Source organism: Theropithecus gelada, chromosome 19 (genome assembly GCF_003255815.1).
Source record: "Theropithecus gelada isolate Dixy chromosome 19, Tgel_1.0, whole genome shotgun sequence".
In the NCBI taxonomy this organism is placed as follows: domain Eukaryota; kingdom Metazoa; phylum Chordata; class Mammalia; order Primates; family Cercopithecidae; genus Theropithecus; species Theropithecus gelada.
In genome coordinates this window covers 24,690,480-24,704,523 of record NC_037687.1, presented here as the reverse complement: position 1 = coordinate 24,704,523, position 14,044 = coordinate 24,690,480, and the positions used below count along the sequence as shown (strand labels likewise).

The following is a 14,044-nucleotide window of genomic DNA, read 5'->3' as shown; positions in this document are numbered from 1 at the left end:
GTGCCCACAGACAGTTACAGGCTGGTGGCCCATCCCGGGCTACTTTGAATAACCCTGGGACAGGCAGTGACTTTTGGGACAGCCACAAGTGTTTTTCAGATGAATGGGAGGATGCCGGTGGTCCTCTTCCCCCACGTGGTCCTGGGCAGCCTGCCGTTCCTCTTGTTCCAGGTCGCCCTGGAGACTCTCCTGCTCCGAGGGCCCCACAAGCCACCGACACACCTGCTCACTGACTATCGCTACACAGGTGACAGGGAAAGGCTGCCGGGCTGGTTTGGCCCAGCTGAGACCCCTATGAATCGGCCAGTTCTGTTGCAAGCTCTGCCTCTGCCTCCTGGAGTTCTCTTCGGGGCCTTTGCCTGCCTTTCAGGAGGGCCTGTCCTTATCAGGATGACTCAGTGGGCCCCACACTCTGCTAGTGGGATCCTGCTTCACCCTTTCCCAGTGGTTTCCTTACAGACTCTGCCCAGCCACAAAGGGAATGATCCTGGCCAGCGGGAGGGGAGATGGGCTTAGGTTCAGTGGTTGAATCCATCAGCCCTGGAGACAGGCTGCCAGGGCCCCCACCTGCCCTTAGGAAGCGACTGAAGCCTCAGTTGCCACATCTGTTAAGTGGGGCTAGTAGTGGTCCCTCCCTTCTGGAGACTCGGAGTTTATTTTATGAGTCTGGCACATAATTGGTGCTCAGTAATGGCAGCTATAAAAGGGAAGGTGGTCTGCATTTCAGCCATGGCTGTGGTCCCAGGACAAATGGCCTTCCCCCTGTTGGCTGTGTTCTTTGATAGGTTCAGACGTCTGGACCCCTATAGAGAAGAGGCTTTTTAAGAAGGCGTTCTATGCCCACAAGAAGGACTTCTACTTGATACACAAGACGGTAAAGTGAATGTGGGCTGGTGTCCAAGGCCTTGCCTCACACAGCTGAGACAAGCTCGAGCTGCAGGGCTGGTCGGGGTCGGAGGGCCCCACCCTCACCTGCCTGTGGCAGCACTCTTAGTGTAGACAGTTTTTTTTTTTTTTTTAATTTATTTATTATTATTATTACACTGTAAGTTGTAGGGTACATGTGCATAACGTGCAGGTTTGTTACATATGTATACTTGTGCCTTGTTGGTGTGCTGCACCCATCAACTCGTCATTTACATCAGGTATAACTCCCAATGCAATCCCTCCCCCCGCCCAGTGTAGACAGTTTACAGTGTCAAAAAGCCATCCTCGTGAACAGCTCCAAATGGTAGAGACCTGCATCACCTGCACACAACAGTCTTCCATGCCCCTCCTCACAGTCCTGCTTCTGATTGGTGACCTCTGTTACGTATTCCACAAGCAACAGGCGTTTCTGTCTGTACAAATTTTATATATACAGGTATGCATATACTTTTTTTTTTTTTTTGAGACGGAGTCTCACGCTGTCGCCCAGGCTGGAGTGCAGTGGCCGGATCTCAGCTCACTGCAAGCTCCGCCTCCCGGGTTCACGCCATTCTCTGGCCTCAGCCTCCCGAGTAGCTGGGACTACAGGCGCTGCCACCTCGCCCGGCTATTTTTTGTATTTCTTAGTAGAGACGGGGTTTCACCGTGTTAGCCAGGATGGTCTCGATCTCCTGACCTCGTGATCCGCCCATCTCGGCCTCCCAAAGTGCTGGGATTACAGGCTTGAGCCACCGCGCCCGGCCGGTATGCATATACTTTTAAAAAGATAAGGGCCATCCATGGTGGCTTATGCCTGTAATCCCAGCACTTTGGGAGGCCAAGGCGGGAGGATCACTTGAGGTCAGGAGTTCCAGACCAGCCTGGCCAACGTGGTGAAACCCCGTCTACTCAAAATACAAAAATTAGCCGGGCATGGTGGTGAGTAATCCCAACTAGATGGCAGGCTGAGGCATGAGAATCATTTGAACCCGTGAGGCAGAGGTTGCAGTGAGTGGGGATTGTGCCACTGCACTCCAGCCTGGGTGACAGAGTAAGACTCTGTCTCAAAAAAAAAAAAAAAAAAAGGGCCAGGTGTGGTGGTTTACACCTGTAATCCCAGCACTTTGGGAGGTCGAGGTAGGTGGATCACCTGAGGTTGGGAGTTCCAGACCAGCCTGACCAACATGGAGAAACCCCATCTCTACTAAAAATACAAAATTAGCCGGGCGTGGTGGTACATGCCTGTAATCCCAGCTACTCGGGAGGCTGAAGCAGGAGAACTGCTTGAACCTGGGAGGCGGAGGTTGCGGTGAGCCAAGATCCAACTATTGCACTCCAGCCTGGGCAACAAGAGTGAAACTCCATGTCAAAAAAAGAAAAAAAGGATGAGGTCAGGTGCAGTGGCTCATGCCTGTAATCCTAGCACTTTGGGAGGTCAAGGTGGGAGGACTGCTTGAGCCTAGGAGTTCAAGATCAGCCTGGGCAATATAGTGAGACCTTATCTCTACAAAAAAGTTAAATACTAGCTTAGCTTGGTGCTGCGTGCCTGTAGTCCCAGCTACTCGGGAGGCTGAGGTGGGAGGATTGCTTGAGCCTGGGAGGTGAAGGCTGCAATGAGGCAAGATTGCGCCACTGCACTCCAGCCTGGGTGACAAAATGAGACTGTCCCCCCAAAAAAACCCAAAGGATAAGATCTCACTACATATAATGTCCTGCTGCTTATTTTCTGTTCAAAAAAAAAAAAAACCAAAAAACTTGGATGTACACAAAATTGCACATAATTGAAGTATAATAAGATTTGCTAAGTTTTGACATATTGATACTACACCTGGGAAACCATCACCACAGTCAACATAAAGAGCATGTCCCTCAGCCCTGAATCTCCTCCTGCCCCATAGTAATCACTCCCCATTGCACCCCCTGTCCTCAGTCAGCACTGATCTGCCAGGGCACTGTAAGTTCGTTTTCATTTCCTAGAGTTTGCTATACATGGAGTAGTCACACAGTATGAACTCTGCTTGGTCCAGCTTCTCGCACTCAGCATCATGATTTTGAGTTCATCCATGTTCCACGTATTGATAGATCTCCCCTTTTCACTGCTGAATAGTATTCCGCTGGATGGACGTACCACGGTTTGTGTAATCATTTGCCTGTTGGTGGACATTTGAGTGGCTTCCAGTTTGGGGTGACTATAAATGAATTTGTTATGAACATTCAGGTACAAGTCTTGGTATTGACATGTACTTTGTTTTCTAGAGGAGTAAATACCAGGAATGGAATGACTTAGTAGGTGTACGCTTAACTTTTTAATAAACCGCCAAACAATTTTCCGAAGTGGTTGTATCATTTCACATTTCTACCGGCAGGAAATGAGATGTCTAGTTGCTCCACCACCTCGCTAGCCCTGGGTAGGGCCAGTCCTTTTAATTCCAGCCATTCTCATGACAGTGTGGTGGCATCGCGTGGTGTTTCCTTCATGACTGACAATGCTGAGCATCTTTTCATGGGCCTGTTTACTGTCTGTATGCCTTCTTTGGTGAGGTGTCTGTTCATATCTCTTGCATATGTTTTTATTGGGATGTCTGTGTTTTGTTTTGTTTTTTGTTTTTGTTTTTGAGATGGAGTACTTACTCTGTCGCCCAGGCTGGAGTGCAGTGGCACAATCCACGCTCACTGCAACCTCTGCCTCCCAGGTTCAAGCGATGCTCCTGCCTCAGCCTCCTGAGTAGCTGGGATCACAGGTGCCCACTACCACGCCTGGCTAATTTTTGTATTTTTAGTAAGGACGGGGTTTTGCTGTGTTGGCCAGGCTGGTCTTGAACTCCTGACCTCAGGTGATCTACCCACATCAGCCTCCCAAAGTGCTGGGATTACAGGCGTGAGCCACTGCACCCAGCCATCTGTGTTTTTATTATTAAGTTGTAGCAGTTCTTTATCGGTTCAGGATACATGTCATTTATCCAGATTCATGCTTTGGGAATGTTTTCTCCCAATCTGTAGCTTTTTAATCTCTTAACAATGTCTTTTAAAGAAAAATTTTGTCATTTTGATGAAGTCGTTTATTAATTTTTCTTTTATGGACTATGCTTTTGGTGTTGTATCTGAGAATTCTTTGCCTAACCCAACCACAAAGATTTTCCCCTTGTTTTCTCTAGAAGTTTTGTGTGTGTGTGTGAGAGAGACAGAGTCTCCCTCTGTCGCCCAGGCTAGAGTGCAGTGGCGAGATCTCGGCTCACTGCAAGCTCCACCTCCCAGATTCATGCCATCCTCCTGCCTCAGCCTCCTGAGTAGCTGGGACTACAGGTGCCCGCCACCACCATGCCCGGCTAATTTTTTGTATTTTTGGTAGAGACGGGGTTTCACCATGTTAGCCAAGATGGTCTTGATCTCCTGACCTTGTGATCTGCCCACCTCGGCCTCCCAAAGTGCTGGGATTACAGGTGTGAGCCACCGCGCCCGGCCTTCTCTAGAAGGTTTATAGTTTTAGGTTTTACACTTAGGTTTACAATTCATTTCATGTTAATTTTTGTATATGGTGTAAAATATGAGTTAAAGTTCATTTTTTGCATGTGGATATTCTTTTGTACTTTTTGTTGAAAAGACAAAAAGTAGTACCATACTGTTTTTACTACTGTAGCTTTATAAGTCTTGAAATCATGTATTACCATATGAACTTTCTAAGTAACTTATACATTTTTACCAAAAAAAAAAAAAAAAAAAAAACCTGCTACGATTTTGATTGGTACTGCATTGACTCTATAGGCCAATTGAGGGAGTTGACTTTTTTTTTTTTTTTTTTTGGAGATGGAGTTTCACTCTTGTTGCCCAGGCTGGAGTGCAGTGGCACGATCTTCACTCACTGCAACCTCCACCTCCCAGGTTCAAGCGATTCTCGTACCTCAGCCTCCCAAGTAGCTGGGATTACAGGCGCCCACCACCATGCCTGGCTAATTTTTTTATTTTTAGTAGAGACAAGTTTCACCATGTTGGCTAGGCTGATCTTTTGAACTCCTGACCTCAGGTGATCCACCTACCTCAGCCTCCCAAAGTGCTGGGATTACAAGCGTGAGCCACCGCATCTGGCCAAGGAGAGTTGACATTTTAATAACACTCAGTTTCTGACCCATGAACAGAGGCTGTGTCTCTATGCGTCATCTTTAATTTCTCTTAGCAGTGTTTTCAAGTTTTTATTTGTTCTTATTTCTTTTAAGATCTAGGATCTCACTCTGTCGCCCAAGCTGGAGTACAGGGGTCTGATCATAGTTCACTGTACCCTTTGACCTCCTGGGCTCAAGTGATCCTCCAGCTTTGAGTAGGTGGGACTACAGGGGTGTGTCATCACACCTAGCTCTGGTATAACATTTTTCTTTTTTTTTTTTTTGAGACGGAGTCTTGCTCTGTCACCCAGTCTGGAGTGTAGTGGTATGATCTCAGCCCACTGCAACCTCCACCTCTTGGGTTCAAGCGATTCTTCTGCCTCAGTCTCCTGAGTAGCTGGGATTACAGGTGCACACCACCACACCCGGCTAAATTTCTTGTATTTTTAGTAGAGATGGAGTTTCCCGATGTTGGTCAGGGTGGTCTCAAACTCCTGACCTCTGGTGATCCTCCTGCCTCGGCCTCCCAAAGTGGTGGGATTACAAGTGAGAGCCACCGCGCCTGTCCTCTGGCATAACTCTTTGAACATATATTAAATAGTTATGGTAACCTTTCATGTCCTTCCCTGCTCATTCTAACATCTGTGTCTGTGGTGGGTTGACTTTGACAGATTGGGTTTTCTCCTCCTGATGTGCCATGTTATCCTGCTTCTTAGCGTGCATGGTGATTTTCACCAGATCACAGGCATTGTGAATGTTAGCTGTTGGATGCTGGATATTTTTGCAGCCTTATAAATATTCTTGAGTTTTGTTCTGGGACACAGCTACTTTTAGATTCAGTTTTAGATTTTTTAGATGGGACCAGCATAGCTCTTCTCTAAGGCTGATTATTTCTCCTTACTGAGGCAAGACTGTGTCACTGCCCTACCCAGTGCCCCCTGAATCATGAAGTTTCCCACTCTGGCTGTGGGAACGGGCACTCTTCCTGGCGCTGTAGGAGCAGCAGGCACTTTTCCCTCTCATTGTTTTGGATAGCTCTTTACCCAGCTTTGACTGGTCTGTTCCCATGCATGTGCTGGGCAGTCTTTGGCTGAGTCCTTGGGGGAAATTTGCTCCCCATCTCTGGAGTGTTCTGTGTGCAGCTCTTTCCTCTCCCATCCTCTGTCTTGTGGGCTCTACCGTCCTGGTCTCCGGGGGCACTGTGCTCCACCTCAGCTCCCTAAGTCCTGCTGGGTTCTGTCTAAATTGCCCCTGCCTGGGTGGTGGCCTGGAAACACAAGGTGATAAGCCAGAGCAGTGGCAGCTTACTTCCTGTCAGGGTTCACTGCCCTTTGTTGATGATGCCTGGTGTCTTGCCAAACATTGTTTATATTTTGACTCTGTTTTCATTGTTTTGGACAAGAGGGTAAATCTGGTTCTGTTGCTCCATCTTGTTCAGAAGCAGAAGTCCAACTTTTTTTTTAAACTTAGTGATGTTTCTTAGGCAGAGTTTGTGCTGTTTTGACTCCTCGTTTGTGAATACTTAAAAAGTTGAAAAACATTTGGGTGGAGAATGTCTTTTCTGGAGTGAGCTCAATAACCAGTTTTATTTCCTGAAAAATTTTCTTCCTAGAGCAATTAAACTTTTCCTTTTTTTTCTTTCTTTTTTTTTTTTTTTTTTTTTTTTTTGAGACGGAGTCTCGCTCTGTCGCCCAGGCCGGAGTGCAGTGGCCGGATCTCAGCTCACTGCAAGCTCCGCCTCCCGGGTTCACGCCATTCTCCGGCCTCAGCCTCCCGAGTAGCTGGGACTACAGGCGCCCGCCATCTCGCCCGGCTATTTTTTGTATTTCTTAGTAGAGACGGGGTTTCACTGTGTTCGCCAGGATGGTCTCGATCTCCTGACCTCGTGATCCGCCCATCTCGGCCTCCCAAAGTGCTGGGATTACAGGCTTGAGCCACCGCGCCCGGCCTCTTTTTTTTTTTTTTTTTTTTTTAAAGAGACGCTCGCCGGGCGTGGTGGCTCACGCCTGTAATCCCAGCACTTTGGGAGGCTGAGGCAGGCAGATCACGAGGTCAGGAGTTCGAGACTAGCCTGGCCAATAAGGTGAAACCCCGTCTCTACTAAAAACACAAAAAATAGCTGGGTGTGGTGGTGCACACCTGTAGTCCCAGCTACTCGGGGGGCTGAGGCAGAAGAATCGCTTGAACCCAGGAGGTGGAGGTTGCAGTGAGCCAAGTCCGTGCCATTGCACTCTGGAGTCTCAAAAAAGAGATACTCGCTCTGGAGTGCCATGACACATCATAGCTCACTGGTGACCGGGCGCAGTGGTTCAGGCCTGTAATCCCAGCACTTTGGGAGGTCGAGGCAGGCAGATCACCTGAGATCAGGAGTTCAAGACCATCCTGGCCAACATGGTGAAACCCCGTCTCTACAAAAATACAAAAATTAGCTGGGCATGATGGCAGGTACCTGTAATCCCAGCTACTCAGGAGGCTAAGGTGGGAGAATCACTTGGACCCGGGAGGTGGAGGTTGCAGTGAGCCAAGATCATGGCATTGTACTCCAGCCTGGGCGACAGGGTGAGATTCTGTCTCAAAAAAAAAAAAAGCTTACTCTAACCTTGAACTCCTGGGCTCAATCGGTCATCTCGCCTCAGCGTCTTAAGTAGCTGGGACCACAGGCATGCACCACTATGACTGGCTAATTTTTAAAATATTTTGTAGAGATAGGGTCTTGCTATGTTGCCCAGGCTGGTCTCAAACTCCTGACCTCAAGTAGTCCTCCTGCCTCAGCCTCTCAAAGTGCTGGGATTACAGGCGTGAGCCACCAAACCCAGCTTCCCTTTTGTTTTTAACAGAAGTTATTTTTAGTGGGATCCTTTCTTAGTGGAGGAACGGGAAAATGATCTCGTAGGTTCGTGCTGTGCACTCAAAACCTCCCCTTCTTCTAGAGTGGGCCACTTCCTGCCAAGACTTTAGAGGCTCTGCCTAGCTGTTGTAATGTCTGTGTCGTATTCTGCCTGTAGAGGGCATTCCGATTTATTAGCATGATGTCACAGTTAGTGTCCCTGGAGGGACCTTTGTGCGCATCTTCCTCAGGAAAGAATACCTGGGCTGGAATGACTGCTCAGAATGTGCAGGCTTAAGTACTGGTGGCTACTGTGTGGCTGCACTTTGAACGGCCTCATCCCCAGGAAGGATTTTGTGGTCCTGTGCCTTTGTGGTGAGTGGTGACGCCAAGCCAAAGGAAGAGATCCTTCCAAAGGGCTTTCCAAAGGAGGCAGCCGGCCCAGTGGCAAGGTCACACTCCCAGGGCCCGCGTGGCACGGCCACAGCCTGCTTGTTTTCTTTCACTAGATCCAGACAAAGACGGTAGCTCAGTGCGTTGAGTATTATTACATCTGGAAAAAAATGATCAAGTTTGACTGTGGCCGAGCCCCAGGGCTAGAAAAGAGGGTCAAGAGAGAGCCGGAGGAGGTGGAAAGGACAGAGGAAAAGGTAGAGGAACCGGGGCAGTGTCGGGAGCTCGTCTCTCCTCCCAGTGCCTGCTGCCTGTGGAGTTGGAGGGTGGGGTCAGAGGGCGGGGATGCTCCTGATGGAAGGGTTTCCCTGCAGGAGACACGCGTGCCCTCAGCTCTGTGCCTCTCTTACAGCAGGACAGGTCAGCACCCTTATGTCACTTTTGCTCCCTCTGCAGGTCCCATGCAGCCCTCGGGAGAGACCCAGCCACCATCCAATTCCTGAGTTAAAGATAAAAACCAAGAGTTATAGGAGGGAGTCCATCCTCAGCTCCAGCCCAAATGCAGGCCCCAAGCGGACCCCCGAGCCGTCGGGAAGTGTGGAGAGCCAGGGCATTTTTCCATGCAGAGAGTGTGAAAGGTACCCAGCTTTCTCCTGGAGATGCCCCCAGGGCTCCCAGCCTCAGCCCCCCATGATCCCTTCCTCCTTGCTCTGACCCCATGTCCTCTGGCGACTCCTCAGGGTGTTTGACAAGATCAAGAGTCGAAATGCCCACATGAAGCGGCACCGCCTTCAGGACCACGTGGAGCCCATCGTCAGGGTGAAGTGGCCGGTGAAGCCCTTCCAGCTGAAGGAAGAGGAGCTGGGAGCTGACATCGGCCCCCTGCAGTGGTGATTCCCATGGCAGGAAGTCCGAATGGGGCCTCTGGTGCTGCCCCTCCTCCCTTCGGCCTCTCCAGGGTGTTTGGGGTACCCCTCTGCCTCCCCCCACCCTCCCCATCCCCCGTTGGCCAACCAGCCTGCAAACGTGGCGGGCATTTGGCCACAGATAGGCAGGAGGAGCTCAGTTGTTGGACAGCTATGCAGTCCCTGTCCAGTGGCGCTGGAGGCTCTACTCTCCTTAGGTTCATAGTCTCTCCCCTTCTTTCCCTTCCACTTCTAGAGCAGGGAGGCTTGGGGAGGGGAAAAGTTAGCTCTGGGTAGCTCTTAAATCTTAGCCTCAGTTGTGGGGTTTGGTTTCATGTGTTAGATAAGGCCAAGACGTAGAGAATCAGTGGGAAAAAACCTTGAGATCTCCAGCATGCTGGGCCCCTCCCCAGGGCGGGGACTCTGCCTTCCAGATTCAGTCCCTAGTCTTGCGATGAATTCTGCATTGTTCCGTGTTTTTTGTACGTGTCAACTCATAAATCTGATTAAATTGGGTTCTTGAGCCGCTGTCTTTGACTTCCCTGCCTATTGATCCAATAAAGGCTTAGGAACCCCAGGAGGTGAGTCAGCTGTGGCCTGCCCTGGGGGCTGGGGGCCTTGGGGAGAAGACAGGCATGTTGATTTGGACATTCATTCAGCAAACATCCACGAAGCACCTGCTGTAGAATGCACTGGACGTTGCCAATCGGTGCACCAGGAATAGTGAAGTAAGACAGGCCCCTTTCCTCACGGACCTTCCCTTGTAGGAGCAGGAAGGTAGCAGTAATAATAAGCAAACAAGGTGATTTTGGGTCTTGATACTGGAAATGCTTTTGGCTGTAACATAAGAGTTGGTGTTGATTTAAACAATCATGGAGTTTGGTTGTCCCTGTGGGGGTTCAGCCTTGGAATCAGGGACCCGGGGCAGGGGCAGGGGCAGAACCAGGGCTCCAGCAGAGGCGAGAATAACCTTGAACCAAAATCCAGACCTGCAGGGGGCAGGGGAGTCAGGGAAGAGAAAACAACCCCCCTCCCTGCCTCCCTTTTTAAGAGTGAGAAAAACTTTAACAGCTCCCAGCAGATGCCCGTATGTCTCATTGAGCCTGTGTTCGCTTCTAAACTGATCCCTGTTAGTGAGAAGGGAAATGACCACAGTTAGGCTAGACCACTCAAGATGCAGCTCCATGGCCAGATGCAGTGGCTCTTGCCAGTAATCGCAGCACTTTGGGAGGCCAAGGCAGGCGGATCATGAGGTCAAGAGATCAAGACCATAGTAGCCAACATGATGAAACCCCGTCTCTCCTAAAAATACAAAAATTAGCTGGGTGTGGTGCCACGTGACTGTAATCCCAGCGACTTGGGAGGCTGAGGTAGGAAAATCGCTTGAACCCGGGAGACGGAGGTTGCAGTGAACTGAGATTGTGTCACTGCATTTCAGCCTGGTAGAGCAAGATTCCGTCAGAAAGAAAAGAAAGGTAGACTCCACAGTGGCTCACACCTGTAATTCCAGCACTTTGGGAGGCCAAGGTAGGTGGATCACTTGAAGTCAGGAGTTTGAGACCAGCCTGGCCAACATGATGAAACTCCATCTCTACTAAAAATACAAAAAAATTAGCCAGGCATGATGTTGGACACCTGTAGTCCCAATTACTCAGGAGGCTGAGGCAGGAGAATCACTTGAACTTGAGGGGTGGAGGTTGTAGTGGGCCAAGATTGTGCCACTGCACTCCAGCCTGGGCAACAGAGTTGTCAGTGACTCACACGTCAGTGGGAGGTGGTCAAGGAAAGGACAGATCGAGTTGGCAGGGCAGGTTTGAGCCTGAGCAGCTGTAGTCGATGCCATTGGCTCAGATGGGGAATTGACTGCAGAGGATTGATTGCATCGGGGTGTGATCATGTCTATGGTAGGGTGTGCTGTGTTCTGAGGGGCTGGGAAAGTAGACGGCAGTGTCAGGAGGTTTCACAGAGGGCCCACCTATCAGCTAAGGCCTAAAGATTGGGAGGGAAGGGGAGCAGAGGTGGACGCTGAGTTTGAAGCAGTTGGAACACTGCAGTTAAGGGAAGGGGTTCAGACGTCAGATGAACCTCATCCATCCTGGCTCCTCTTACCTCCTTGTAAACTAGGGCGAATCACTTTCCCTGTGGGAGCCTCAGTTTTCTCAATCTGTAAAATGGGATGAAAATTGCCCCTCCTCAACCCCTGCAACCTATCAGTTAAATAAAATGTAAATTATGGCCAGGTGTGGTGGCTCACGCCTGTAATTCCACACTTTGGAAGTCCGAGGTGGGCAGATCACTTGAGGTCAGGAGCTTGAGACCAGCATGGGCAACATGGTGAAACCCCATCTCTACTAAAAATATAAAATACGAAAATTAGCCAGGCATGGTGGTGCATGCCTGTAATCCCAGCTACTTGGGTGGCTAAGGCACAAGAATTGCTTGAATCCAGAGGTGGAGGCTGCACTGAGCAGAGATCGTGCCACTGCACTCCAGCCTGGGCAACAGAGCGAGACTCCATGTCAAAATAATTAAATAAAAATAAAATGTAAAGTAAGCATTTGGAAGGGTGCACCATAAGAAATGAACAGCTACTAGTTAACAAGCTCTCATGTGATTGCTAATATTGTTTGGATCCCATCCTAAATAAATCCAATGAACTCTGGAAATGGAAAAATACTCCCTGGTTGAAAAGGCTGAGGGGTATATTATCTGTTGCTGCATGACAAATTACCCTGAAAGGGAACAGCTTAAACAGAAGCTTTTACATAGCGCTGCTGCTTTGACAGACATGGAACCAAAACTGCTTGTGGTAATCCAGGCTCACCCCCACCTGCTCTGTGGTCAGGACACAGTGGCAACCACAAGTGGGTGGTCCAGGCAAGTCTATTCATGTATGAAGAGAGTTGGGGGAAGACTTATGCCTTGCTCTGCTCAGCCAACCCCCTAGATAACAGCGGTTTCTCAAACTGTGGTCCCTGGATTATCTGCATCCTAATTTTACTTTTTTTTTGAGAGGAGACAGGGTCTCACTCTGTTGCCCAGGTTGGAGTGCAGTGGCACCATCATAGCCCACTGCAGCCTCAAACTCCTGGGGTCAAACAATACTCCCACCTCCACCTCCCAAGGAGTAATTTAAAAATTTTTTAATTTGGTAGAGATAGGGTCTTGCTTTGTTGCCTAGGTTGGTCCTTAACTCCTAGGCTCAAGCAGTCCTCCGACCTTGGTCTCCCAGAGTGTTGGGATTACAGGCATGAGCTACCGGGTCTGGCTGCATCTTAATTATATGGGGTTCTGTTTTTTAAAAATGCAGATTCCTCTGACCCACCACAGACTCAGAATTGGAACCATTGTGGGTATGGCCTTCGAACCTGTTTTATTTAAAGAAGATTTTTAGGATAGTTTTAGATTTGTAGAAAAATTGCAATGACAGCAAAAAAAAATCCCACATACCCGTTTCCCCTATGATTAACATCTTATATTAGAATGGTACATTTATTACCATGAATGAACTAATATGGCACAATATTATTAACTAAACTTCATAGTTTATGTAGCTTTCCTTAGTGTTTTTTGTTTGTTTTGAGATGGAGTCTCACTCTATTGCCCAGGCTGTAGCACAGTGGCACAATCTTGGCTCACCACAACCTCCGCCTCCCGGGTTCAAGCAATTCTTCTGCTTCAGCCTCCCGAGTAGCTGGGACTATAGGTGCCCGCCACCATGCCCGGCTAATGTTTGTATTTTTAGTAGAGATGGGGTTTTGCCATGTTAGCCAGGCTGCTCTCAAAAGCCAGGCAGCTCACGAACTCCTGACCTCAGGTGATCCACCCGCCTCAGCCTCTCAAAGTGGGATTACAGGCGTGAGCCACTGCGCCCGGCCGATTTCCTTGGTTTTTTTAACCTAATGCCCTTCTGTCCCAGGATCCCACCCAAGGTAAGACATTACATTTAGCATCCATGTATCCTGGGCTGTGACGGTTTCTCAGACTTTCCTTGTTTTGATGACTTGACAGTGTTACTTGTTTGAGACTGAGTCTCCCTCTTGTTGCCCAGGCTGGAGTGCAATGAGGTGATCTCAGCTCACTGCAACCTCCGCCTCCCGGGTACAAGTGATCCTCCTGCCTCAGCCTCCCAAGTAGCTGTGATTACAGGCATGCACCACCACACCCAGCTAAGTTTTTTGTATTTTCAGTAGAGACAGGGTTTCGCCATGTTGGACAGGCTGGTCTCGAACTCCTGGCCTCAAGTGATCCTCCTGCCTTGGCCTCCCAAAGTACTGGGACTACAGGTGACACACTGCGCCCACCAACAGTTTTGAGGAGTACTAGGCAAGTGTTTTGGAGGATGTGGTTCAATGGGAATTTGTCTAGTGTTTTTTTCATGATTAGATTGAAAGATCCCAGAAGTAAAGAGCCATTTTAATCACATGACTTATCAATGTTGAGGTTAACCCAACAACCTGGATGTCAAAGTCCGGTTTCTCCACTGTAAATTTAGTCTTTTTCTCCCCTTTCCTGCACCCTCCTCTTTGAAAGGAAGTCACTATGCACAGTCCATACTTACAGAATGGGGAGGTATCCTTCACCTTCTTGACAGCAGAGTATCTACACAGATTATTTGGAATTCTTCTGCACAAACTATTTGTCTATTCTCCCCCCTTTATTTTTCTCTATTCATCTTTATGACCACAGGCTCATGGATACTTTATATTTGGGATTATAATGCAATACTACTTTATTTTGCTGCTCAAATTGTTCCAGCTTTGGCTATTGGGAGCTCTTTCAGTTGGCACCCTGGCATACCCCCTAATTTTGTGTGTGAGCACACGTGTGGAATACTTCCTTCCTCTCTGGCACTACAAAGTGATACTGCGGTGAGCTATGATTGTGCTGCCGCACTCCAGCCTGGGCGACAGAGC

The 14,044-nt window shown here is 48.9% G+C and overlaps 1 protein-coding gene across 1 annotated transcript in view; it reads left to right on the top strand.

Annotated features, from left to right (window-relative positions):
• Positions 1–9,651, top strand: part of ZNF541 (zinc finger protein 541) — a 54,209-nt gene extending 44,558 nt beyond the window's left edge. Inside the window, exons 13-17 of the mRNA XM_025368407.1 lie at positions 172–247; positions 786–874; positions 8,340–8,480; positions 8,680–8,861; positions 8,964–9,651. Of these exons, the coding sequence (XP_025224192.1) occupies positions 172–247; positions 786–874; positions 8,340–8,480; positions 8,680–8,861; positions 8,964–9,117 (642 nt within the window). The 3' untranslated portion in view covers positions 9,118–9,651. The remainder of the gene's footprint in view (positions 1–171; positions 248–785; positions 875–8,339; positions 8,481–8,679; positions 8,862–8,963) is intronic.
• Positions 9,652–14,044: the final 4,393 nt, after the last annotated feature.